The 25,979-nt window shown below is 49.8% G+C and overlaps 3 protein-coding genes across 4 annotated transcripts; all 3 read left to right on the top strand.

The window, feature by feature from the left end:
* The first annotated feature begins 1,630 nt into the window (after nucleotides 1-1,630).
* LOC135997108 (11-beta-hydroxysteroid dehydrogenase 1-like) lies at nucleotides 1,631-7,179 on the top strand. Its single transcript, XM_065649546.1, has 6 exons — nucleotides 1,631-1,718; nucleotides 2,336-2,466; nucleotides 3,047-3,158; nucleotides 3,905-4,090; nucleotides 4,861-5,004; nucleotides 6,677-7,179. The coding sequence occupies exons 1-6, from the start codon at nucleotides 1,631-1,633 to the stop codon at nucleotides 6,928-6,930; spliced, it is 915 nt and encodes a 304-aa protein (XP_065505618.1). The 3' UTR covers nucleotides 6,931-7,179.
* A 1,641-nt stretch (nucleotides 7,180-8,820) lies between these two features.
* LOC135997134 (11-beta-hydroxysteroid dehydrogenase 1-like) lies at nucleotides 8,821-12,280 on the top strand. Its single transcript, XM_065649597.1, has 6 exons — nucleotides 8,821-8,937; nucleotides 9,487-9,617; nucleotides 10,180-10,291; nucleotides 10,414-10,599; nucleotides 11,114-11,257; nucleotides 11,673-12,280. The coding sequence occupies exons 1-6, from the start codon at nucleotides 8,850-8,852 to the stop codon at nucleotides 11,891-11,893; spliced, it is 882 nt and encodes a 293-aa protein (XP_065505669.1). The 5' UTR covers nucleotides 8,821-8,849; the 3' UTR covers nucleotides 11,894-12,280.
* A 489-nt stretch (nucleotides 12,281-12,769) lies between these two features.
* On the top strand, nucleotides 12,770-25,806 carry TRAF3IP3 (TRAF3 interacting protein 3). 2 transcript variants are annotated; one of them, XM_065649620.1, is made up of 16 exons: nucleotides 12,770-12,933; nucleotides 14,314-14,632; nucleotides 15,600-15,714; nucleotides 16,060-16,117; nucleotides 16,297-16,321; nucleotides 16,735-16,764; nucleotides 17,060-17,155; nucleotides 20,795-20,866; nucleotides 21,134-21,274; nucleotides 21,921-22,058; nucleotides 22,306-22,441; nucleotides 23,170-23,232; nucleotides 23,312-23,371; nucleotides 23,882-24,033; nucleotides 25,143-25,256; nucleotides 25,425-25,806. In XM_065649620.1, the coding sequence occupies exons 2-16, from the start codon at nucleotides 14,342-14,344 to the stop codon at nucleotides 25,506-25,508; spliced, it is 1,575 nt and encodes a 524-aa protein (XP_065505692.1). In that variant the 5' UTR covers nucleotides 12,770-12,933; nucleotides 14,314-14,341; the 3' UTR covers nucleotides 25,509-25,806. The 2 variants fall into 2 exon arrangements, with proteins under 2 accessions (XP_065505692.1, XP_065505693.1); XM_065649621.1 differs by lacking the exon at nucleotides 12,770-12,933 and adding an exon at nucleotides 13,199-13,249.
* The last annotated feature ends 173 nt before the right edge of the window (nucleotides 25,807-25,979 follow it).

The raw sequence follows: 25,979 nt of genomic DNA on the forward strand, positions 1-25,979 counted from the left end.
GACAGTTAATTGCTTTACTGCAGCACCCCAACGCTAGGAAAAACAATATCTGCAAAGAGGCTCTCTCCCTGCTGGCAACACAAGAAGATCGCGGTTGAGGTGAGGTTAATTAGTTCATTTTTTTTCAAGCTGAGGAATGAAATGATTGCCCCACGATCATGACCCCAAGTTCAAAGCAAAGGGAGGCTGGAAAAGGCGAAGTGACTGTACTGGTGTTATCTGAGCAAGTGTGGGTTGAGTGCTTCTTATCAGAGGGAAAGTTGAGACTGAAGCAGAAAAGCAGAAAAGAAAAAAAAAAAAACATTATAAAGCAGAATCAATGCCAAAGCACCATTGCCCAACCAGGTATGTTGCTACATTATCTTTGTTTTTAAGCTGCAATAAGGGAGAAAAAAAAAAATAATTCTTTCTGGCTGGTTATGGACTGAGAGGGACAACTACAGCATTGCGCCCACGGAAACCAGCCCACGGTGCAGCCCGTGCACTGCAGATGAGGCTCTTGTCCCAGCAAAAACGGCTTTTCCCACTGGGAAAGCAGAGGCTGGAGCGAGGCAGCTCCAGGAACACACGAAGTCCCCGCAGGGTGTCCCCATCCCACGTAGCGCAGCGGGTACCGGTGCTCTGCAATGAAGATCCCGGCATCAGACCGAGGCTGGAGCATCATTCATACCTATCGCCCAAGATCGATAGCACTGAGTTTGCAAGCGGACGTTACGTGTTACGGGGTTTTTCCTCAGACTGCGTTCGCTGAAAAGTAAGAACAAAGCTTTTGCACAACTCAAAGCAGGAACCATGGCAACAAGGACCCTTATTTCTTTGCAGAAAACAACATTTGGTACTTCATTGCAAACCTCCCTGTGCCTGAACAGCCCCTTGGAGTGGAGGCGGTTGCACCCCTGGTGATGGGTTCAGCTCAGCCCCTGCTCCCTCATCTGCTCTCAGGAGTAGGTAGAGGTGAAAAACAAATAAACCCTGCCTCAGCAAAGCATTTTTGAAGCTGTTTGGGGGTAGTACATGGCGCTGGGCCCCCGCTGCCCAGCATCCCGGTGGCAAGCAGCTGCCTTGGGGCACAGAGCAGGGATGCCGTGGGGGGCACAGGACCTTTGCTACGTGTCCCTCTGCGTGTCCCCCCCACAGCACAGCAGCCCCCGGTCGCTCGCCCAGCCCCTGACCCACTGCGGGGTTTTCGGCAGCGACCAGACTCGTGTTTTGCATCTCCGCGTGCGGTGCCAGCGGGAACCGCAGCCGATATTTAACCACCTGCACCGAGGCTGCCTCTGATGTTCTCCAAGTGAAACTTGATGCTGCTCGGCAAAAGACACACCTCTTCCAGGGTGTTGTGCAAAATTCTGCATTTTAACGTAGGACAGGAAATATGAAAAGAGCCGGGCAGAACCCAAAGAGCACCCTCGGTTAGGCCGAGGTTCACCAGCTTCGGCGGGGAGCAAATCAAAGGGTTTGCTTCACTTATCCATCCACCCGCGATTTTTCCAGTGCTTTGGAAGTTGCAGTTCCTTCGCTAACAGGTTTTAAAGGATTTGCATTGCTGCTTCTCTCTGGAGAAGCTCTGCAGAGGGTTTTTTTTTTCCTCCCTTCTCTTTCATGCTTTATTTCCTGACTCCACAGTGGGATGGGTCGGTTGCAAAAGATTCTCATTCCCTTTTTGGGATTGGTTTTGGCCTTCTGGTTTTATTCTGCGAGGGAGAATTTCAAACCGGGTAAGTATTAAAAGTGAATATGTCTTTAAGGAAAAAATATTAAAAGCCACATTTGAGCGTTTTGCATAGAAACTGTACAGAGCTTGGACCAAACCATGTCTGAGCCTTTGTGTGATGGCTGATACTGGAAAGTTGTTTTAACAAAGATTTGAAATCAAACGAGCAAGTAACATGTAGAAATACTTTGAGGGAACAGGTGAGGCAGAGGGTCCAAGACTGAGAGGGCTCTGAATGCTCCGTTTTCCCTGTGTGTAGCAAAAGAATTTATAAGCACGGCTTTTAAATGTTGGATTTTAAGTTTTGAAGCATGCACTTAGTGGATGATTTTAATTACAAAATAGTGGGGGTGTTTATAAGCTGCATCCTGACTTCTGGAAAAAAAAAACAACTGCTGAAAGAGTCGAGCGTTGTCCCCGTGTCACTGCGGTCGGTGAGGAGCTGCAGCTGCTCCTCCGCGCAGCTTTTCCCAACAGACCAAGAGACATCCTGGTGCCGGACGCTCTGCGCTTGCAGGCTCACTTGGCTTCCAGTTAACTACTTACTCTCAGGGATTTTATTTTATTTTTAAAGAGGGTTTGGATAAATTAAATCCCTGTGCCTTTTTCCCCGCTGCCCAGAGATGCTGAAAGGAAAGCGGGTGATTGTCACCGGAGCGAGCACTGGAATTGGAGAGCAGATGGCGTATCACCTGGCGCGGATGGGATCCCACGTCTTCATCACAGCACGGACAGAGGCCAAGCTCCAGAAAGTAAATGGCAAGCTGAGCACTCACACACGCACGTCCACAGTGCTACACACACAAACGCATGAAGGCCAATCTCACATTGCAGGTACATGCATGTGTGCACGTGTAGTTGCCATGGCACAAATACTCCATGGGCACAGTTACATTTATGGGGATGCATAATTGTGCCGTCCGGGGCTCATGCATGCACAGAAATCCCTCTCCTTCAGATACATGCACTCTGCATAGCACATATTATGATATTTGAACTTGCTTAGTTATGTACACATATCCCCAAACACACAGGCTCCCTCAGCACACACACCCTGATTCCAGGGCAGTGATATACAGCTCCTGCTCACCCTATACACATGCAATTCCACACCGATAAAGAGCCAGACTGCCTTGGGTAACGCTTTCAAAGGAATAATTTTTCAGGCTCCCTTTGAAGCTTAAAAGGCTCTAAACATACCCCTGAAACTCCTAAAGCACAGTTTTAAGGTGGGGACGCATCCCGGGGAACACAGACACCTTCTCTTTTGCTCGCACGCCGGGATCGCCGGGGCAGGGACGGGGTTTCTGACGCCGGGTGTTGGTGCGGCAGGTGGTGGAGCGGTGCCTGGAGCTGGGGGCAGCCTCTGCCCGCTACATCAGCGGCACCATGGAGGACACGGCCTTCGCCGAGCGCGTGGTGCAGGAGGCAGGGACCGCGCTGGGTACGTTCACAGCCCGCTCGCCAAAAACCGCAGCGGGACGTTGCATCTCGGGACACGGGTTAGTGCCGGCGTTGGGTTAATGGTTGGACTCTGATCTCCAGGGTCTCTTCCAACCAAAATGATTCTGTGATCCCTCCCTGGCCATGCTGCTTTTTGCTACATGCTCACTAAAAAAAATAAAAAGCAGGAGGGATGCAGATAGGGCAAGACGGGAGAGTTTTCTCCTCCCTAGTTCTGCCCTTTGCAGTCCCGCTCCTCCGTCCTTCTTCATCGTTCCAGCTCAGCCTGATCTGCGCTCTCGGTTTCAGCTCTGTGCCCTCATGACATCCTGTCCCAGTGTCATAATCCTGGATTTCATCACCCTCGGCTACTGTGGTCTGAAACCATCCACAGGCCCCCAGCAGCCTCGCTATTGCGGTCACGGGTCACAGCTGCAGAAATGCGGAATTTTCGGCTCGGCGCAGACCGCCCCGGACCCACAGACAACTCCCTTGTGCCACAGTATTTGTGTTTCGAACCAGAATAAAATGAAATTTTAAAAATAATAATAATTTTTTAAAATCACAAAAATTTTACTGGCAGTCACCATCCGGACTATATGCTCACTCCAGAGATGACAGGCCACAGCTCTGATCCAAAACCCTGATTTCTTTTGATTACATCTATTCTGCTTCCAGGAAAGGTTTTGCTCTGCTGTTTGCAGCCCTCTCCCACCCAGCACTAACGCCTTGCTCCTCCGCTTGCAGGAGGCCTGGACATGCTGATTCTTAACCACGTCGGCACATCGTACTTTGGTTATTTCAACGGGGACGTTGGGCACGTCCGAAAGCTCCTGGAGATCAACTTCCTCAGCTACGTGGCCATGGCCACGTCCGCCCTGCCCATGCTCAAGGAAAGCGGAGGGAGCATCGTTGTGGTTTCATCTATGGCGGGTGAGTGGGAAGCAAAGCAGGGGATGTGGGATTCAGCCAGAAGGCACCATGGGCTGATTTTCAGAAGCAAGCAGCATGTAGAGACATCCAAAAGGAACCATAACTGCTTAATGCACTCAAAAAACCCCAGCCCAAATCCAGCTTTTGCATTTTCTCAATAGAATTTGTTCTCTGATGCAATGCAATTGCCCCAGCTTGCTTTTTGACCAGCCCTGTAATTAAATCCCGCGCCCTGGTGTCAGGCTCATTAGAGCAGCAGAGCTCATACACCTCCGGTTTTATGGAGAAAAATGGAAATGCAATAACTTCTCTGACCATTCATCTTGGTTTGGTAGGTCAAGTTCCTGCTAATATTTGCAGAGTTGTTGACTGACTCTATTCACAAAAACATGACTCTGTTCTAAAAAACTTTTGTTAAGTCAGGAAACTGAATTACTAACAGATGTCCCCAGTGACAACTGGTATGTCGGTTAGACTTCTGGTGATCAGATTAGCTCAGTATCCAGAAACAAGAGTCTAAACTTTGCTCCATCTCTCCCCTGAGGGTTCTGTAGTTCCTGTGGGTTGCAGAGACATGAGCCATGGTGTTGGCCTTGAGATGTTAAAGGAGCTGGAAGCTGATGGGAATATTTGTAATGCTGCTGTTCAGGTGCCAGGATGACATTTCGCTAAACTCCCTTTGGGTAAAATACTTTATCTGATGAAGAGCAAACCAGAGGTTTGGGCAGAGCAGCTTTCCGTGCTATAACAGAACTTCCCTCTGTGTCCAGGTAAAGTCGGGTTTCCCTTTACGGTTCCCTACTCCGCAACTAAGTTTGCCTTGGATGGATTTTTCAGCTCTCTGAGGCAGGAATTCACCATTCAGAACGTTAACGTTTCCATCACACTCTGCATCCTCGGCTTCATCGATACTGGTAAGACCAGTGCTGTTTAATCTGGCTGATCAGAACCCAAGCGGCACCTTCTCAGCTTCTTATCCTGCCCTGCAAGTCCCTCTGCCACCGACTCTCCCCTTTTACCTCTGCTGCTGCTTTTCCTGCAGCTCCGCTGTAGCACCAGTGCATGCAAAACACACTCCGGGGGATCCTGCCTCTCTGCAACCAAAAAAATAATTTCAAAACTAACTTCTTTCCCCTGGCTACACAGAACTAGCTACTGCACATAGGCTGGCACAGCCTAACTAATGTTCAGTTAGTACAAATGGATGTGCCAGCCACTTGTCTCCCATTAATCCCATCTGTTGGTGCAACAAGATCATAAAGTCATTTTTTTTGGAAAAGACCCTCAAGATCAAGTCCAACTGTTCCCCACCCCTGGCACTGCCCCATGTCCTGAGAACCTCATCTCCGTCTGTCCAACCCCTCCAGGGATGGTGACTCCAGCACTGCCCTGGGCAGCCTGTTCCAATGCCCCTTTCTTTGGGGAAGAAATTGTTCCCCAGATCCAACCTCAACCTCCCCTGGCGCAACTTGAGGCCATTTCCTTGCGTCCTATAGAATCATTTCTACTAAGCTTGACTTCTACCAAGCTACACGGACGCAAGTGCACTATCAGGGTGGCTCGCGGAGGTCTGCATGCGTTGGGCAACGAGGAATTCCGCGTGTGCCTGATTTCAACAAATGTTTTACAAGCCCCGCTCTCCCTGCTTCCCCATCACCTATCGGGACGGCGCTACTGATCCTCTCCCTTTGCTCCTCAACCCTCTCCCTTTGCCCCCGATCCTCTCTCTCTGCACCCAACCCTCTACCTCTGCTCTTCAGCCCTCTCCCTTTCCTCCTGACCCTCTCCCTTTCCTCCCCATCCTCTCCCCTTGCTCCTCAACCCTCTCCTTTTGCTCCCGATCCCCTCCCTTTCCTCCCGACCCTCTCCCTTTGCTCCCAACCCTCTCCCTTTCCTCCCGACCCTCTCCCTTTCCTCCTGACCCTCTCCCTTTGCTCCCGACCCTCTCCCTTTGCTCCCAACCCTCTCCCTTTCCTCCCAACCCTCTCCCCTTTCCTCCCAATCCTCTCCCTCTGCTCCTAAATCCTCTCCCCTTGCTCCTCAACCCTCTCCCCTTCCTCCTGACCCTCTCCCTTTGCTCCCGACCCTCTCCCTTTCCTCCTGACCCTCTCCCTTTCCTCCCAACCCTCTCCCCTTGCTCCTCAACCCTCTCCCTTTGCTCCCAACCCTCTCCCTTTCCTCTCGACCCTCTCCCTTTCCTCCTGACCCTCTCCCTTTGCTCCCAACCCTCTCCCCTTGCTCCTCAACCCTCTCCTTTTGCTCCCGATCCCCTCCCTTTCCTCCCAACCCTCTCCCTTTCCTCCTAAACCCTCTCCCTTTGCTCCCAACCCTCTCCCCTTTCCTCCCAATCCTCTCCCTCTGCTCGTAAATCCTCTCCCCTTGCTCCTCAACCCTCTCCCTTTCCTCCCGACCCTCTCCCTTTGCTCCCGACCCTCTCCCTTTCCTCCCGACCCTCTCCCTTTCCTCCCGACCCTCTCCCTTTGCTCCCGACCCTCTCCCTTTGCTCCCGACCCTCTCCCTTTCCTCCTGACCCTCTCCCTTCGCTCCCCGGTGGCCGCTCGCCCCCTGACCGCTCCCCCCGCGCAGACAGCGCGGTCCGCGCAGCCGCAGACGTGCTGCTGGTGGCGCCGGCGCCGCGGGAGGAGTGCGCGCTGGAGATCCTGCAGGGGGCGGCGCTGAGACGGCGCGAGCTCTACTACCGGTACGGCGGGACGCGGCTGCCGCTGCTGCTGCGCGACTGGGCGGCCGAGCTGCTGGACTACCTGGTGCGGAGCCGCTACCGCCTGGACGCCATGAAGGGGACGTCCCCTCCCACCCCTCAGCAACCCCCGAGCGCCTAAAGGGTTTGGAACGAACGGCGGGTGGCGGCTCGGGAGGGTTTCGCCGGTGCAATAGCGTCCCCTGCCGGCGGAGGCGCGGCGTTGCAGCCCCGCCGCTCCTCCCGGTCGAAATAAATCTCCGCTTGTGCTTCGACAAGTTAATTGTTTTTCAGTAGATGGTTATCGGCTCTGACGGGACGGGCACACAGCGCGGTGCTGCGGGGAACCCGCGGTGTCCCTGCCTGGTTGGACCCCTTCCCATCCGCAGAGGAGGGAACAGTAATTCAACTAATTATTAAATAAAATTTACTAACCTAACAGTTCTGTGTGTTTTGTGGGGATTCTCATCCGTTCTTTCTCCATTACTAAATGCTGCTGTAAACAGGCACAACTCCACTGACTTGCCTTCCAGAGGAAGGTTGAATCCCTGCAGTAATCTTTAGAATGATGGAATCGTTCAGGTTGGAAAAGACCTTTAAGACCATCAAGTCCAACCATTAACCTGGCACTGCCAAATCCGCCACTAAAACATGTCCCTAAGCACCATATCTACATGTCTTTTAAACCTTTCCAGGCATGGTGTCTCCACCACTGCCCTGGGCAGCCTGTTCCAATGCCCGACAGCTCTTTCAATGAAGAATTTTTCCCCCAATATCCAATCTAAACCTCCCCGGTCCCCTTCATTATTTCATTACTAGAACAACTTTTTAGCATAGGTTTTTTTTCACTTAGTAGCCAAATGAAGCGCACATTTTCACCCCAAGCAAAACTTCCCAAACTTGGCAGACAGTTTCTTACACAAACATTATAACTGGAAGATGCTTTCTAGACACACGGAGCTGCTGAATCGCCACCCTAAGCCGAGAGCTCAGACCCCAGCAGTGACACACACCAAAGGCAAAACCAAAGCACGAGCCTGCAGCGGTGCCCAGGTTGATGTATTTACATCTAATATGGTTCTGGCCATTCCAGCACCAACTATTACCTGTTCTGAGACGAAGAAACACAAAACCTCCCCAAACCCTTCCCACTGAAGCACTCAGGATCCGTTTGCTCTCCACTTTCTAAAGGAAATCACCAACTGGCATTTCTGTTCTCATCCTGAGATTGCCTACACAAACCGGTGCACATGCAGTGGGCTTTGCCCTTTTAAACTTGCTCTTTCAGAAAACTATTCGCAAACCCGTTCGCCATATGCCCAGGCAGATGCTGAGCAGTGCGACACGCAACGCTTGCGACAGCTGAAGATCTTTATTCACCCACTTTGCTCTTTTACTGCCTTTTGCCTTCAGTGGATTCCTCAAGAGAACAGCGCAATTTTTTAGGTATAAGAGCCACTCAAATTGTCAGTATTACACCAATGGTGATATCATGCAGGATAAGCCAGAAGCACCGACAATGGTTTAAAAACATGAATTTTGCTGGCACTGCTCTCTCTAGATATTCATATGAACCTGCACCACAGCAATATTGCTGACCAACAAATCCACCAGCAAGGAAGGGAAGCATTGTCGCTGTTTTAGATGTGGAGTGGAGGAGAGAGGAGGATGTCTGTCTGTCCCATGGAGGTCTGTACCAAGGGGACGCAGGTGTCCTGTTCCCAAAGGCAGCCACCAAACAACACGCTCACCACCCTATGGACCTGGAAGCTTTTCAGTTCCTTCCCTTCAACACTCTCAAAAAACACACCTGAAACTCCTGGCAGGACAAGGGTGCAAAGGGACAGCCTAAAGTCCAAAGTGACACCGTCTGTTCAGTTAATGTTTGCTATGTCACAGGAAATACAAAGAAAAGGTCGAATAGATACCAGCAAACTTATGCAAGATAAGAACCAGTTCAAAACTGGTATAACTCCCTGCCCCGTTTGCTACTGACTCATCCACCTCCCGACATCAGAGCCACGGAATTTGTCTCGCTCCTGCCTGTACTTTTGCAGAGGGATGGGTCTGTTCTTGAAGATTTTCATCCCCTTGCTGGGACTGGCGCTGGCATTTTATTTTTATTCAGCACCCGAGAATTTCGATGAAGGTAAGTCATTGGAAAAAACACGCTTTAAAACCACAACGAAGCGGCTGCTGCTGGAGCGGCAGCGTGTGCCCACGGGGAAGAGCATGGGCCGTTTGAAGGGCCTTTCAAAGAGCAGCTGAAAGGCAAAATATGGGAGGGCTGAGGTCTCAAAATATGCGGGGGCTGAGGGCTTGGGGGGAGCACAGGCAGCCCCCAGTGCAAGGGGCCAGAGCACCCTGTGCCACAAAGGGAACCTCATGGGATTACACTGAGTCTGCTGGGACGCACAGCAAGCATCCAATCTCGGTAAATTATTTAGGAAACAGGCAGTTTTCTGCTTTAAACATTTAATCCTTTTATTAGTCAACCCTCGCTGTTTCCAAAAGCTGCTGCTAGACCAGGCTCAAGCCTCACATGTGCTCCTCACTGAACTGGGATTAACGACCAGACTCTAGTCGGGGTTTGCATGAACGGTGCATGCTGCACCGGAGCAGACGGGAGCCACCGTGCCCGTGCACAAGGGGACTGTGCGGGCTGTGCCAGCTCTGAGCTCTGTCCCCTCCTCTCCAGAGATGCTCCGGGGGAAACGGGTGATCGTGACAGGCGCCAGCAGCGGCATCGGGGAGCAGATGGCGTATCACCTGGCGCGCATGGAGGCCCACCTGCTGCTGACCGCACGGACAGAAGCCAAGCTGCAGAAAGTAAAGGGCAAGCAGAGGATGCTGGGCTGGCAAAACACGTTTGCAATCCAGAACCCCACATATGGGCAGAATGGAGATATTCACCTCAGCCCGCGCATGTGGGGATGCCAGATACCCTATGGATCCATCCCAGCATGACCCCGTTTTAGCACACGCATCCCCCACTGCTACAAATTGTGTTTTCAGTGCTGAGAGCACAGTGTTTCTTTCTCTGCAGTCTTCAGCTGTGAATTCTGATCTCCACCGCCAAGGGCAACACCGGGTCTGATCAACCCTCACCCTTTCTCAAAGTCTGAATTGTTTTTTGGATCCCTTATACAACAAAATCAAAACTAAGCAATCACACCCCTATTTATAAATACTAAATACCTGGCTCAGATGTGCCATTGTTTAACTCTGCAGCCAGAGCAAAGTGTGTCCTCCCGTGAAGGGAGAAGGGTTTCCAGCAGGACAGGGAGACGCACTGCCCATCGGCCCCAAAACAGCAACAGCCTTCATGGGATGCACAGGGGGGTCCACGGAGGGGGGTCCGTTGCCAACACCCTTCTCGCTGTCGCCGCAGGTCGTGGAGCGGTGCCTTGAGCTGGGCGCCGCGTCCGCCCGCTACGTGAGCGGCTCCATGGAGGACACCACGTTCCCCGAGGTGCTGGTGAAGGAGGCTGAGAACACCTGGGGTAGGCGGTGGGGAGCGGCCCCTCCTCTCTCCCCAACATACGCCACTACATTTTGGAGCCCTCCCAGCCACTGCTTTGTTTTGAGATGCTGGCTGCTGATAGCAAACATTCTCTGCTTCCAGGGGGTCTTGATATGCTCATCCTCAATCACATCGGTCACTCCTACTTCACCTACTTCAACGGGGACGTCGGGCATGTCCGAAAGCTCCTAGAGACCAACTTTCTGAGCTACGTGGCGATGACGGTGTCTGCCCTGCCCATGCTGAAGGAGAGCGAGGGCAGCATCGTTGTGGTTTCATCCATGGCAGGTGAGCACGCAAGGGACCGGGCTCTCCCTGCCCATGTCCCTTCCTCTGCCTGCTAAGGATCCCTGCTGCAGCTCTTCTCCAAAAAGCAGAATAAGGACCACAGGGCAGAGAGCCGGGATCAGCACATAATATATATCCTGGATGCACAGTTCAAGCCCTCTGGAGGATTTATATTCTCTGCCCTGTCCTGCTAGTCTATTTGCAATGACTAATCACCCTCCATGTGTTGCAGTCCATTGTACACTCCTGCAGATTATTTTATGTGCATGGCCACATATTACACATGCATTTGCTATTCATGGATGTATATGCAGGAATACAAGAACAGTATCACCCACAACTGAAGGTACTTCATGCCATTGTATGCCATATGTTACATTTTAAACATGCCTGCATTTGTTTATTTCTCTCAAGCATTAATGACAGCTTAATCCATCACCCTAAATTGCAAGGGGATGGATGCAACCTGGTGTCTGCCCAGCACACGAATCCTGACATTGTGTCTCTGCTCCAGGTAAAGTTGGCTCTCCATTTATTGCTCCCTACGCTGCAACTAAGTTTGCCTTAGATGGGTTTTTCAGTTCCTTGCGACATGAATTCATCATAGACAAGGTCAACGTCTCCATCACACTCTGCATCCTGGGCTACATCAACACAGGTAAGCTCAGCATCGCCGGGGCCCCGCGACTCGCATTCCCAGAGCCAAGCCAAGCCCACCACTCACCTCAGGCTGCGGGACGCTCAGCCTGTGCAATTGTGGAAACAGGACCCCAATTCTTTTTTTAAGGAACTTTTAAAAACTTCAGAAAGTTTGGTCCCAGATCTTTGACTCTGCTCTTCTTGCAGCAAACCCAGGGGAGGTGGGGATTCCATCCTACGGTCATGCAAGGGATGGAAAAGATTGGGAAGAACGTTGCTATAACTGTTTTAAAAAAATTATTTTAAATATTCTAAGCTAAGTAGGCCCGATCCCCAGAGTTTGTCAGTTTATTAGAGGAAGCTACAGATACGCTGACTGAGCTGGTGGTGCCTGTGGCAGCCCCTCCATCCACCGCTGCTCCTTTTCCTTCCAGAGAGCGCGGTGCGCGCCGTCTCCCACGCCATTCATGGCACGCCGGCGCCCAAGGAGGAATGTGCCCTGGAGATCATCAAGAGCGGGGCGCTGCGCCGGCGAGAGCTGCATTACCCGGCCCGGGAGGTGGAAAGCATGCTCCTCCTGCGGGACTTCGCCCCCGAATTCCTCGACTCCCTCATCAGGAGTAACTATAAATTGGAAAACATCAGAAGAACGTAGCCCACGGGGCAGCGAGCGTGCCGGGACACCTTGGGCCAGGCACGAGGGATTTGGGTGTTAATCTGGCTACTTGGGTGCCCTTTTCCTTGCCACCGGAGGAGCCCTGTGCTGATGCACCCTGGCAGCCCAAGACAGGATGCACGAAGCCTATAACACACAACATGAAAACGTCCTATTTTTGTAACGAACTCTTGCAACTGGCTTTTTCGCGACCAAGAGGCACTTCAGAGAAGCTCCTGCTCAACCTCCAGAAACTGTTCCCCCACCGAGAGCCACAAAGGCAGCAGCACCGAGCGTGGTGGGAAGGGAGCTGAGCCACAGCCCAGAATGGCGATTTGGGCCAAGCAGCACAAACCACCTGCAAGAGGGTCTTTGAACTGGGAAATTTTTTGCCATGTATCCCTTCTAGGCTGGTCTTTGTAAAAATAAATCCTATATTACTTTACAAGATCTCCACTTGTGTTCCTTTTCCACATGCATGGGCAGAGCTCTGATCAGTTAAACTCACCTCCCTGCACAATTTGCATTAACACAGCTTTCACTTCTGCAAAGACCTTAACAAATTTCTGCCATTGGTGACCTCTCCTCAGCTGCCGATACACACTTTTTTTCCTTTCCAATCTGCAAGAAGCCTTAAAATAATAACATTACTGAACTTCCCCAAGTCTGGATTTCTCTACCCCACAGCAGCTCAGGGATACTCGGTCACAAAATGTCACAAGCGGCTCCATGAACCCGCACCCGACCTCCGCGTGTCGGAGACCGATAAAGGGAGATGGCCCGAAAGATAATTGCTGGCTCTGCTAAGAGAGAAGCTGTAGACTTTGGGGTCCCGAGATAGCCCCCACCCCGCCGTGAGCAGAGACAGGAACCGGGGCTCGGCTGCGGCCGCAACGTTTCCTGTTTTACATTCGAGAAAAAGAGCGAGAGCAGCAAAATGAGGTGGTTGGCAAGACGATGGCAGTTGGAGCGTGTCCGTGCCCGATAACCCCCCGCTCACCCAGAGCCAACAAGGGGTAGGACGGGACCCCTGGGGGCAGGTAAGTGCCCACAGCACTGGGGCCGGCAAGGGATGGAGGGGAGCGGAGGCTGCTGCACTAAAAGCAGCGGTATGCACCTTTTTTCCTCGTTTTTCACGCCACTTTCAGCCTACGTGATTGACACTGGGAGGCTGTAACATGAACCAACAAGACGCATTTTTTTTTTTTTTCTCGTTTCCCTTGAAGCGAGAAGTGTAACAGCTTGGAAAGCAAAGATAAAGGACATGTTTGTTAATTAGAGAGGGTAATTTGGGGTAACAGGAGGAAACAGAGTATTAGCTTGTCAAGAAGGCCTCAACAGTTTGCTCAGCGTGGGGTGAGTATTTTCTTATTGGACTGTGTATTTCTTTAAGTTTTACTTTGCTTTAAAGCGCATTTTTTGTTAACTGAGGCTGTTCAAGAGCTGCTGTTGGGTCCCTGGTGACAGCGCAGGTGGGAGAAGGGCTGAGCTGGTCCTGACGGGAATTGCTGGATGAGCAGGGACCGAGCAGCACATCTGACGGCCGGATTCACCGTGCAATTGGGCCATTTCTAAAATTAAGAAAAAACTAGCTGAAAAAGAGGCATTTAGAGACACTTCAGAAACTATTCAAAAAAGAGAATATTCAAATAAAAATTAATAAGAGCACATAGGTGAGCGCTGCCTAATCTTTCTGCCGCAGCTCAGGGGTCTCGAAGCCCCCGCCGTGGGGTTGGTGGTGGGAGCAGGGTCCTGGCTGCAGGTTTGGAGGCACCTTTCCTGCCCAGAGCAAGAGCTGATCACCCCAAAAGCATCCCTCTACGCCCCAAATAAGGCCCCACAGCAAAAAGACAGCACTAGGAATGAGCTTTGAGTACACCACGGCTAGCACAAAGACAATAAAAAGAATTACAAACAAGATTTTAATGCAGACTAAAAAGCACTGAAGTATTATATATGTAAATAGGGTTTACTTGTTCCCATTTTTTTTTTTTTCCGTTAGACTCAACAGCTTCCTACTTGCTTGAGATAGAATGAGACCAATGAAGTTTTGGTGGTTTTGTTTTACACCGAAGAACATTTAACTTGAATTTTCAGACACTAAGAGTCTTATTTTTTCCCCTCCTTCCTACCTTAACGTGATTCACCATGAGAAAAGCCGACACCAGACAGGGCCACAGCAACTCTCAAGCTGATCCACCCCAGGGGGACAGGAACCCTCTGAGCATCCTTCATGGGACACGCATGGGATGACCAACCCCTTCACTGCTGATGGGGCAAGGGGACAGGAGACAGGGACAAAGTTTTCGCTCTTCCATCACATGAGGACTCCAGAATCAGTGTCCGATACCTCACATTTATTTAATCTTAGAAACAATTAGTTTTTGCTCAAATCGTGTCTTTTCCCGTGGTTTCACCAGGACAGAGGACCCCAAAGCTGCACCCACCATGATCAACCAGCCCCAGAAGGGTCGGCCGCAGCACGAGAGCTACGATGAGAAGTGCGAACGGCGGCACGAGATGCGGGAGAACCTGCGACGGCGGAACAACGTGACGACCTGCCGGCACCGCGGGAGGGGGGCAGACGGGTCCCCGCAGAGCCCCCGGCACAGGGAGTTCCTGAGGAGGAGGAACCTGGCGAGCGATGCTGGGAGGACATCGCTGGGACAGGAGCCTGGAGGACACGTCCCCACGGGTCCCTCCTTGCAGGTGGAGCCCGGAGGGCCCGTCCTGCCGCAGGTAACACAGCCCCCAAAGCGCAGCTCGCTGCTCTGACCCACGGAAGCATCCACAGCCCGTCCACAACAGCATCGGTCAAAAAACAAGAACGCACCAACAAAAAAAAGAGTGCATTTCCTTATGAACCGCACGGGCCAATGCTGTCGCCTCCCTCCTGGAGTGCTCCTCTCCCAAACCCTGAACCAGAGAGAGATTTTTCCACCATTCTTCTAAGTACAACCCCACATCCCAGCTGCCAGATTACAGCTTTGCACTTACACAAATTATTTTTACCCTTGAAAACTGAGCTCTAAACGCCTGGCTTCCCTCCGTCACCTTCACTGTTAGCAGGAAGGGTGCAGGAATTAGGAAACTCCCTGGTACTTGTTACTTACAGCAATCCAGAGGAGTCACTGCCTTGACTATCATCTATAGAAAGATGCAATGAAAACACTCCAATCCCAGAGCCAAACAGGTTTCCTTCTAAACTTATCTCTCATGCAAAAATAACAATTCCCCACGTACGTTGCGAGTTCATCCTAGGGGCTTCGCAAACCTACGTGAGCAGATACAGTCAAACACGAGATGATTTACAGACATGCACGCCTACAAGATCCCTTTGCAGAACAACTACCTGCCTCCCGCTGCCATTGTTTCGCTGGCTTTAATCACCTGCTAGACAGCAGGAATCTGGAACAAGCATTTATATGTACCCAGCCCATGCACGGTGCCTTCCCCCGCCTGCTTTTGCAGGGGTAACAAGGTGTCCCCAAGCCAGCAGGTTTCCCCCACTTCCCCACAGAGCTCTGGAGCTGCTGCAACCAAAGCAGCAGATTCTCATGGATTCCCCATGGTTTCTTGGCATCTCTTTGATGCTCTTCACCCAGTCACTGTGGGGACAAAGCCTGACTTGGCCACAGCCCCTTCCCCTCCGTTCCTCCCAGCCCAGTTTGGAAAGATGCTGACCTGAGCTGCTCTCTCATTCCAGCACCCCCGGAGCTGCGCCACGTTCCCCCCGGCACGCTCCCCGCTCAGCCTCAGCGTTCCCCTCGGCATTTCGGCAGAAGCCGTCCCCAGGCGAGGAGCCTCCGTGAACACCCAAGGTAGGTGAGAGATGCTGGGGTTTCCCAGCACAACAGCATCTGCGGCATTTCCTTCCCACCTCCAAGTCCCCATCAAGTGATTTGGGGTGTGAACCAGCAGCTCCCCTCTAAGCCAAGCTCCCACACCAAGCCTGAGCTTCTGCTGCAAACTGTTAAGAATATTTTCCTGTGGAGCGATAAACCAGCCCCTTGCTCAAGCCCCAGGTCTGCTGAGCAGATGCTCTGCCCTAGAGAAGAACCCAGAAGTGATGCCACCTCCAAGACAGCCAAGAGGGACATGCAGACAGAACCTCCCAGCCCCTGGGACTCTGGCATCGTTCACATCCATTCCCTTTGCTTTCACAGGAACCCAGACCCTTACAAACGCCAGCGCAGGAGTGAAAGATTCAAGCCAGCAGACAGAGTAAGATGGTCCCGTCCTCCCTCCCCGGGCTGGGAATCCCGATACCCACGGGGCAGCGGCTTCCGATGCTCAAATCCAAACGCGTTTCGCCTCGGCACAAGCTCTTGCCGTAAAAATCCCCAAGCTCTGCTGGGGCTGCTGCAGACACCCGCAGTAATGCGCTTTCCTTTTTATTTCAGTTGTGGAATAGCAGTTTTAAATAAGGTAAGAGAAACATTAAAAACTAGCCTTGAAGTCCTGCGAATGTCAAGAGTCTCTACAATTTCTAAGAGGGACGCTGACCGGTGCTAAGTTTTTATAGTTTTGATGTGATAATGCTGTTTCTATAGGAGAGAAAGGCACTTCTGTCCCATGGATATCTACTGTTCTCATTCAGTAACTGCCCTGATTTGATACACTACATGGCAAAGATGCCAGAACTCCAATGCTGTAAGAAAATATTTTCACTTCCCTGGCAAAAAAACAAAGGAACCCCAGCAGGCTCTCCTCACTACCCAGGCATAGGCTGTTAACTTCAGTTTTATTGCAAAATATTTGGATTTTGTAGCCAGTTCATAAAATGTTTATAAAACCAAAACAGCCCCATCCATTTTAAACATTTGCCCTTTCCCTTTCAGGAAATGCTGCAGCTGTCTAACTACCTGAAGGTAGGTACCAAATATTCTATGTACCCACCTGGGAAGCAGGTCTTCAGTCAGTATGACAACACTTGAAAAATTATAATTATTATTACATAAAGAGGTGTTATATACTCCATTTTAATGTGGCCAAGAAAGCCTACAGCCAAGGCACAGAACCCAAAGACCTGTCTGAAACCCAGGAGCCACGACCCTATATAGCACATGGGCTGTCCCCAAGGGCTCCAGGGGGGCCCCACCAGTTCCAGGGGGTCCCCACCACTTCTAGGTGGTCCCCACCAACCCGTCCCCCTTCTCCCCACAGGAGGCCCTGCACCGCGAGCTGCTGCTCAAGCAGAAGATGGTGATTTTGCAAGAGCTTTTCTCCACGTTGCTGCAAGCGTCAGAAAAATCCTGGCAGGTACCAACTTGCTGCACGAGGCGATTCCTGCTGGGGCTGGGAGGGGTTTGTGTCTCCGTGGGACGGGGTTTGCATGCAAAAAGCAAGAGCATCCCACAGGTCTCTCTCTTTCTCAGCGCTAAACTCTGGATTTGATGCTTTACAAACCAGGAGATGTTACAGCTTTAAAATTTAACGCTGTCAACCAGCAGACAAGACACCGCGCAGACCCGTTCATCTGCCACTTGCCTCTGTCCTTGCTGTCACCTTTCTTTTTAGGGAGGGTTGAACACAAAGTTCGGGGGCTGCTTCGCTTTAAGTTTTTCCCCTTTTGTGCCCCAAAAGATTGTTATAAAATGTACTTCGCTTTCAGGTCAACATGAAGTATAAAACCCTTTTCTTCCGTAAGGTTTTGGGGTATTTTTTTATGCTTCCCTTTCCCACTTTTTCCTAAATAAAAAGCAAGCAGAAGCGTGTTAGTGGGGAAACATACATAGAATAAACCCAACCAACCATCTTCCACCAAGTTTTGTTTCCTAATCAAAACAAGTTCAAAATATTTTGAACAGATTTTTTTCTTTTCCCCACAAAAAATAAAAATTTGAAATGCACCAAACTGCTGCACCCAAGTGCTGGCAAACACTGTGTTAGATGGGGAAAGATGGACTGTTGCTTAATCTGGGAACATAACGGCTAAAAAAAACCCCACCTGGCACAAAGAGCTTCTGTCTGAGCTCCTGCCGGGACCCCAGTTCCCTCTGGGGACGTGTTCTGGGCCCAAAAACAGCTCAGAGGACCCAATGCACGATTCTCCAGCACATCCACCCAGCCTTGGGTGCTCTGCGAATCGTGACCCTGCATCGAGCCATCTCCCCACAGCTCCAACAAAACCCCCCGGGCAGCACTGAACCAGAGCCCATTTTATTGGCAGCAGGATGTAAAATTAAGGCGATGCATTTTATGTGACATATAAAGTGTTTTATATAGGATTATTAAATCAAATATTCATTTCCAGTTCATCGTACCATTAAAAAAAAAAAAAGTGGTTTCAAACTTCTACTTGGGGCAGAAAAGTGAGCGATTGGGCGAGAGGGTGTAAAAAAACTTGTGTTTGATGTTCTGTGGTTAGAAACTTCCGCCTTCGCTCGCTTTTTCAAATATAATATGAGCAGGAAAAAACAGCCTGACCCACTCTGCAGGAAGTAGCCATGAAACCTCAGATTAGAAACAGGTGGGTGCACTTTGCTTCTCGCTGTCTCTGCCGAGGAAGAGAGACTTTGCTGCTGCCTCTTGTATCCAGATTAATTATTAATTAACTCACCACTGGCACTGGAGCCAACGGGGCAAACAAGGCAGGTGCTTGGGGGAGGTGGGCTAGGGCAAAGGGCTGCTCCGGGAGGATGGACATTTTATATATATATATATATATATATCTCTAAAAAATACAGTCCTATACCATAATTCTGTGTCATGGAAACTGATGGCTGGGTCGCCCGTTTCCATGCCCAGGTGAGATGCCAAATGCTTGTTGCAGCAGCTTTTTAATCCTTTCTAATATTTTGGGTTTCAAAGAAATGCTATTGCATACACATAGATGACAGGGCAGTAACCGCTGAAATGGCCAGAGTCATTTTTTGAGGTGCTGCTCATATCTGTGGGTGCTTCTGGCTTGATGGAGCAAGTGGCACTCTGCAGGAGGATGGGGGTGTCATTAAACCGAAGGGATAAAGCATTTGGTTCCTTCCCTCCCCATGATTTTACTCCCAGGTTAGAGAGACCTTCCTACCACAGGTCTGCACCTTAAATCCCCAACTGTTGTAAAACTCGATCCAAAACCGCTGCCAGATGAAGGAAGCTAAGCAAGTCTCAGTTATTTAATTATTAAGATTAATTAATTGTAAGCTGTTCTCTTAAAGAAGAAAATCGATCCTTTAATAATTTTTTTCCCCTTCCTGACCTCTGAAGTTGAGCCTAACTTTTGGAAACACCTTGCAGCTCTGCAGAGATTAAGCTCCTGTCATTTCCAGTGCATTACTGCTACTATACAGACTTATTTTTCTAGTGCAAACATCACATTTGGGCAAAGTAAAAGCCTTCCAGAAGCAGCATTGATTATTATTGCTTTAAACCAGCCATTTAGAACAAATAAGAGAAGGAGTAGAGACTTCATCAATCACAGAACAATCAAAATGCTACGGCTGTCAGCCAAAACCAGTTTAAAACACTTATCCAGCACTTAAATGACAGTGGTAGAGAAATGCAGAAGAGTTTGAGAGAGGTTTTGGAGCTGCCCATTCAGGTAACCTCAGATCTCTGAAGAAGAGGGCTAAAGGGGATTAAAATCTGGTATTTGAGTATTTGCAAGAGTGGGCATTTTTTGAGCATGTTCGCCCTAATCCCTTCCCTGCCTGGGGATGACGATGATGGTGGTGGTGGATATCAGCTTTTTTTTTTTTTTTTTAAGTAGTCCTTTTCACATAGATAATCTTGAAGACGAGGGCTTGACCGAGATTTGTTCACATAACTTTTCTGGTCCTCCCTCTGCACATCCTCGCCCATCGCTGCCATTCTGTCCTGCTAACAGCCCCAACAGAGAAGATCCTTCCATTTAGGGAAATCTCTCTACTCTTTGTTATTTTGCCAATTTTGAAGCTGCATCTCCATGAAAGGAGTTTGCCTGCTCTGAAGCGTAGGAATGGCCGGGTGCTCCATTGCCTTGTACTTTGCACAGTCATTTACAGCTGAGCACAACGTCCGTAACAGCACTGCCCTCCAACCTGAGCCTTTGCAGATAACAGAATAAAACAAACTGCAGAGGAAAACGAGGCAGAATATTTCACATGTAAAAATGCTTTTTAGAACTCCACCTACTTTCTAAGAGGATAGAGCCTTTAGTTCTTTGTACCAACAACTGAACTGGGAAGATTTTAGTCTTTGGAACTGTAAACTTCTGGGCAAATGTAACCAGTGCTAAGACACAGGAGAATCGGTTTTGCTGGGGTCTAACAGTTATTCCTGTAACATCAAGGAGTTACTTTTTCAGAGGCTTGACTTCAAACAGCAGTAACATGGGGGACACCGGCATTCTCAGTGTTGGTGGTGGAAAAACAGCCTACGTGAACTCTTTGCTAGAATTTTATCTGAATTTGCATGCAGTCTGGTTTCGCAAACCTTAAGCAGCCTGACTAACACTGAGAGGACATTATAATAAGGAAAATGAATCATCCCCGTTGCCCTCTATCCCCCTGCCCAACTGCCAGATGTTGCAACTCAAGACCCAACCTGTTTCCTAAGGGAGTCAGCAAGACCAGACCTTAGCGCCAGCCTGAGCTTTAGGCGAGGATCAGGGCTCTGCTCCTGCCAGACCCATCCAGACTCACTCCAAACCCGCTTGCTCTTCACTTCTCATCTCACAGAACAGCCCCAGGAGGGTTTTTCAATGCATACAAGTTTTACTTCCTCCATATCCCATTTATTCTGAAATCACCAAGGCCTATTTGAACTCTAAGCATTGAAGACACTTAGACCCAATTTACCCAGAACATTAAAGATGAAGGGAAAAAGTAAATTAAAACACAAGCTAAGAAAACATTGGGGGCATAGTGTATAGTTCATGATTCCACGCATCACTTCAATTGTGTTTTATTTTTTCTCCACCAGGGTCAGCTGAATGAAGATAAACTGAAGTGTAAATTAAGGGCACTTGAAAATCAACTGCAGGCTTGCACCCAGGTAACATCTGATTCACTGAGAAACAAACACAAGTGAAGAAAGGCATGAAAACAAGATACTCAACCATGTAATAAGGCTGGGTCTCAGTTTCTAGAGCAATCTGATTAGATATGGATCTAAGAATGATTTTTCCTCTTTGCTGAAGCAATGCTTCACAGCAAACTAGCAGTAGCATTTACACACTCCGGATTTGCTAATATTCAGGTTTAGCAAGATTAGGAATATGTCAGCCAAGACCCTTCAAGCACTTTCATTCTTCCTTTAAAGAGTTACTCAAAGGAGTGTGTGAAGAAGATCCTGGTGGAGATGGAGGACCAGAAGCAGACCTACGAGCAGAAGGCAAAAGAGGCTCTTCAGAAGATGCTGGAAGATAAACTCCAAACAGAGCAGCAGCTGCAAAACTCTCAGGTAAGCAACAAGGTTTACACCTGGCTTTGCTTTAATCTAGTCCTACTGCAACAAAGAGCCCCCACATTTCAAGGAAAGGTGATGACTGGATTACCATTAGTAAGAAATATGCAAAAATTACCATTTTTTTAGCTACTGAGCCAAGTCCAATGCAGCTTGGTGGCAACCTGTGCTCATCAGGTTATTAAAAACTGCACACAGCTGCAGAAATATACTGTTGTTTAGTAGTTTTAAGCATAATCCCTTCTCCTCCACTGTCGCTTCTCTGCACACACACACATTCAGGGCACAAGGTCTCCGCAGACACTTTTTTCTGGAGTTGCTCTTATGTGAAAACAGATTTTCCCCAAGAGATATCCTGTGGGTCAAGCCAAATTGCTATGTGGTGTTTTCAGAACAATTGACAAATTGCATCCCAAAGATTACCAGCTTCCTAAATCCTCCCGGCAGCAGAGGCTCTCGGTTTCCCCAGCAAACCCTCTGTCCATCAGATGGCATCAGACCCACGCGGGTGACTATAACCCAGGGGCAGGAGGAGCCAGCGCTGCCCCTGCTGATGCCAATGACCGTGGATGTTGTTCAGGACACCCTGGCACTGTCGGCCGTGGGTCACAGCCCAGCCATGGATCTTTCCTCCCTTCCCTAGAGAAGCCTGGCAGCAACCAGAGAGGACCTCACCTTCTGGAAAGAGCACTACACCACACTCAAAGCCGAATTGACCGAGGTGACCACGGCACACAACGAGCTCCAAAACAGCTTCCACGTCTTGCAAAGCGAACTGCAGGTACGTTAGTTCCCTGCAGGAACCAGCATCCCCGGGAGTTTGCATTTTCTGATTTGCAAGCAGGGCAGCCCCCAGGTTGAGATCACAATATAAAAAAAAGCCAAACCTTTGGTGAAGCACATCAGCCACACGTGCCACCCAGCCCTCAGCTCAGGGATGCCTTTCGTCGCCCGAAAGTCGGCGATGCCGCGTGCTCGTGGTGTGGGGCCAGGGCTGAGCTGATGCCGGGGCTTTTTCTCACCCTCAGCAAACGTTGGCGCAGAAGGAGCAGCTCGAGCGAGCCCTGGGCGTTCTGCAGAGCGAGCACGCGGTGCTGCGGCAGCGAGCCAGCGCCCTGCGGGACGACAACCACCTGAAGGCTGAGCACATCAGCACCATCAAAGGTATCGCAGGCAGGGTCTGTCCTCCAAGTGAATGGAGGATATAAGGCGAACACTCTTAAAACACTGGTCCTTAAAGCCAAGTCCAGGCGCACACAAAGGGCTCGCTCTCTCGGAGTGCGCTGCACACCACAGCTCGCCCAGGAAACTTCTGGTTTCCAAAGGGCTCCTGAATTCATTTCCAACTAGATTAAAGGACTTCAGAGAAGTGACTTTTCTAGAAGAAAGTGTGGAATGGGAGACCAAAAAAAACCCAAAAAAACAATTAGTCCTCAGCTTTGATGAGGACTTTTACAGCCTTGTCAGACCTGAGCACAGCAACCCAGAGCAGCGCCTGTTACTGTTCGATATCACCGGCATATAAATACGTGCTAATAGCGTCTCGAAGTACCAGTTCAGACAGAGGCAAAAAAACTCACACATACTTCACGTGGTTATTTTAAAACACAATTAAGGAAGAGTAAACAGGCAGCAATTCTGTTTTCCCAACAGGTCTCACATGAACAGCTTTAAAATAAACCGTAACTTAATAGAATGTAAGACACACTAGAAAAAGCTGCCAAAACTGAAAGGGAAATTAACAGCCAAAAATCACATCCCTCTGGAGAAGAAAGTTCAGTGTAGCCAACAATATCCACTCCACACACATGGAGAAAGGGAAAGTTGCCATCCTTGCATAACGATACACAAAGATTTACATCAATCTTGATTTTCTTCCACTGTTATTTCAGATAAATTGCAGAAAGAACAAAACCAGAAGGTAATGCTGGAAGCAACAATCAGCCATTTGCACAGTAAGTACCACAAAATCATGCAAAGTAAGAGACCTGCATTCGCACTGTGGACCATAACAGCGGCTTTTTGCATTCACAGAGTTGATACAGAGCCAGACCGACGAAGGGAAGACCCAGGCGGTGACCGTGCAAAGGCAAGGTCAGCAAACTCTGTAACTCCCACCTTGCGCTTCTCTCACTGGACACAGGAACCTTAGACCTGGCTCTAGAAGTCTACTTTCATTTAGAATAAAGGATTATTTTAAAGCTGCACAAAGCAAGTTATTAAATATTGCTAATTAACATTAAAACATAAGTGTATTTATGATGGCAAACACTTTAAAAAATAAATGGATTTCATTGCAAATGCTACTTCAGTGGCTATGCCATTTTTTTTTTTTTTCCAAACAAAATACATTCCAGTTTATAATTGCAATTACAGCTTTTAATTCTCCCTCCCCTCCATTTCGGGGAACTACTTAGAAATATTCCTCTAAAGATGATTAACGTGCAGCTACAGCAGAGAAAGGCCTGTGATAACCAACTCGGCTCCTGTGTCCTCTGCTGTGCACGTAGCAAATATTATCTTTAAACTGTGCTGAGTAAACAAGATGTAAAGCAAACCGAAAGCCCCGACCTGTTTCTCATCAGAAGCCTGACTGTTTTCTAGACCAGGTTCTCACCACGCAGACCCCACCTCTCACTCCTGCCGAGGAAAAACAAAACGCTCTGTTAGAGCACCCCGAGGAGGAGGAGGGAGAAGAAAGGCTGAAGGATGAGATGCAGAAAAGGACATCCCAGCTCACAGCAAAGGAGAAGGAGGTGAGGAAATCACCGAATTGCAGCTGGGACCCAGTTCTCTGCTGAGGACTGAGCTGCTGGTGTTGGTGCTCCAGCACAACACAATGCACCGAAGCTGCTGGCAGTAACCCCAGCTCAGTATCTCCTGTTACCATTATCTCTGCTGAAGTTTTTTACCAACACCAGCCTCACCTAAACCCCCAATGCAACATGTACGTTCCATACAAGCCTGTTTCTGTTCCACAGACAGTCCCAAAAGCCAAAGCCATGCTTTAAGAGCTGAAACCTTGAGCACAAAGCAAGGAGAGGAGGAAAACAAAAAGCTTGCAAATAACAAGAATGGGCTGCTAACAAAAGCAATGCCCTTACAACCAGGCTGCAAAAAAACTCAAGGCTTTCCAGCCTCTTACAGGCTCTTTCCCATCGATCCGTGCCCTCTGCCAACAAACAGCCCCCCAGTGCTTGCAGCAGCACTCAGACAGCAAGGATTTATAAAAAAATAAATTATAACTTACTGTAACAGAGCTTAGAGCCACGCAGGAGAAGAGCTCAGCTGCTCCCTAGTGATGGCTTTTCCAGCCTCTTCCACAGCTGCCAACGTTCTGCTCACCAGGATGGCACCCGGGTCTCACGCTGTGTGGCCGCTCAGGAAAAAAGGTGCTTCTTGGGTTTTGGGACAACCAAGGTGCCTGCCCCATGTGTGCCATGCCTTGGGGGGTTTAAAGGACTTCTGCAATTGCTCCCATAGTCAGTGAAATGCAGATTGAATTCCAGAACGAGAGGCAAACCTTGCCACGAGTTTGCACTCCGTGTCTTCTTCCTGACATGTACACTTCTACGGCCATAAAAATAAGAATTGCTTCTTTCTGCCACGTGAAAGAGAGCAGCAAAGCCAAGAGGGTCACGGGTTGGTAATGTTGCCTCTGCTGCCACGTTCCCAGTAACGCTGCGATCTGCTCTGTCCCCTATAGGTACATACGGAGGTAAAGGTAGCAGAAGTGACGATCCCCCGTCGCTGCGGTGCCCGTGCAGGGGCCAAGTGCTGCAGCCACTGCGGGAGCTCGGCCGCCCGGGGTGCGTACGGGAGCGAGGGGATCCCTCCTGCTAACGGCCCCTCGCTCTGCTTGCAGTGCACGGAGCTGCGCTCGGAGCTGGAGGCGCTGAGCGAGGAATATCGCTCCTGCCTGACCAGGCTGCGCCAGTGCCGGGATGAGCTCAACCACTTCCAGAGCAAGCAGGCAAAGGTGGGAGGTGTTTCCTTGCCCCGATTCCCAGGGCTTGCGGACCAGCCTGGGAAAAATTCTCCCATTTATTTGCGCAGCGCAGAAAGATGAATGACGTGTTTGCTAGGAATGAGATGAGAAGTTTCTTCTCCCCATTGTCTTCTTAGTAACACTTGCTTCTCTTTGCAGAGACGGCACGGTCACTGGATCCCTCTCTTGGTGGTGGTGATAGCAATGGCCATAGCCACCTTCCTCGCGAGTTACAGACCATGAAGGACCTTCTCAATGACTGGCTTCACCACAGGAACTGACTTCTGCTTCACCAACAGTGACGTACCCTCGCCGCAGCACACCTTCTGCTGTTTCGTACTTATCTGTTTGGTTCATGTACTGAGCTGGTCTCACACCAGACAAACTCCCACGGCTCAAATAAACGCCAGGAGATCCACCACCCCTTCTCTTGGCTGCTTTGGTTACTCTGCCCCAGTTTACGGTTGCTCTGTCCGGTGGCTGAGAGGACTACACAATTCTCTTTCTTTCTTTATTGCCTCCCTAAATGGGAGGTGTTTGACCCTGGACCATCTCTACTGGTACCTGACAAAGAAGCCCAGTTCAGGGAGGCATTTTAGCACCGTCCCCTCGTGCACTGCCTGTCCTGAGCATTTTCCTAGCTCCTGAGTCACATCTGCTTCCCTCTCACTGCCAGCACAACATTAATTCAACAGAGACAGGGGATTTAAGCCC

The sequence above is a fragment of the Caloenas nicobarica genome, chromosome 21 (assembly GCF_036013445.1).
Source record: "Caloenas nicobarica isolate bCalNic1 chromosome 21, bCalNic1.hap1, whole genome shotgun sequence".
NCBI classification, from domain to species: Eukaryota; Metazoa; Chordata; class Aves; order Columbiformes; family Columbidae; genus Caloenas; species Caloenas nicobarica.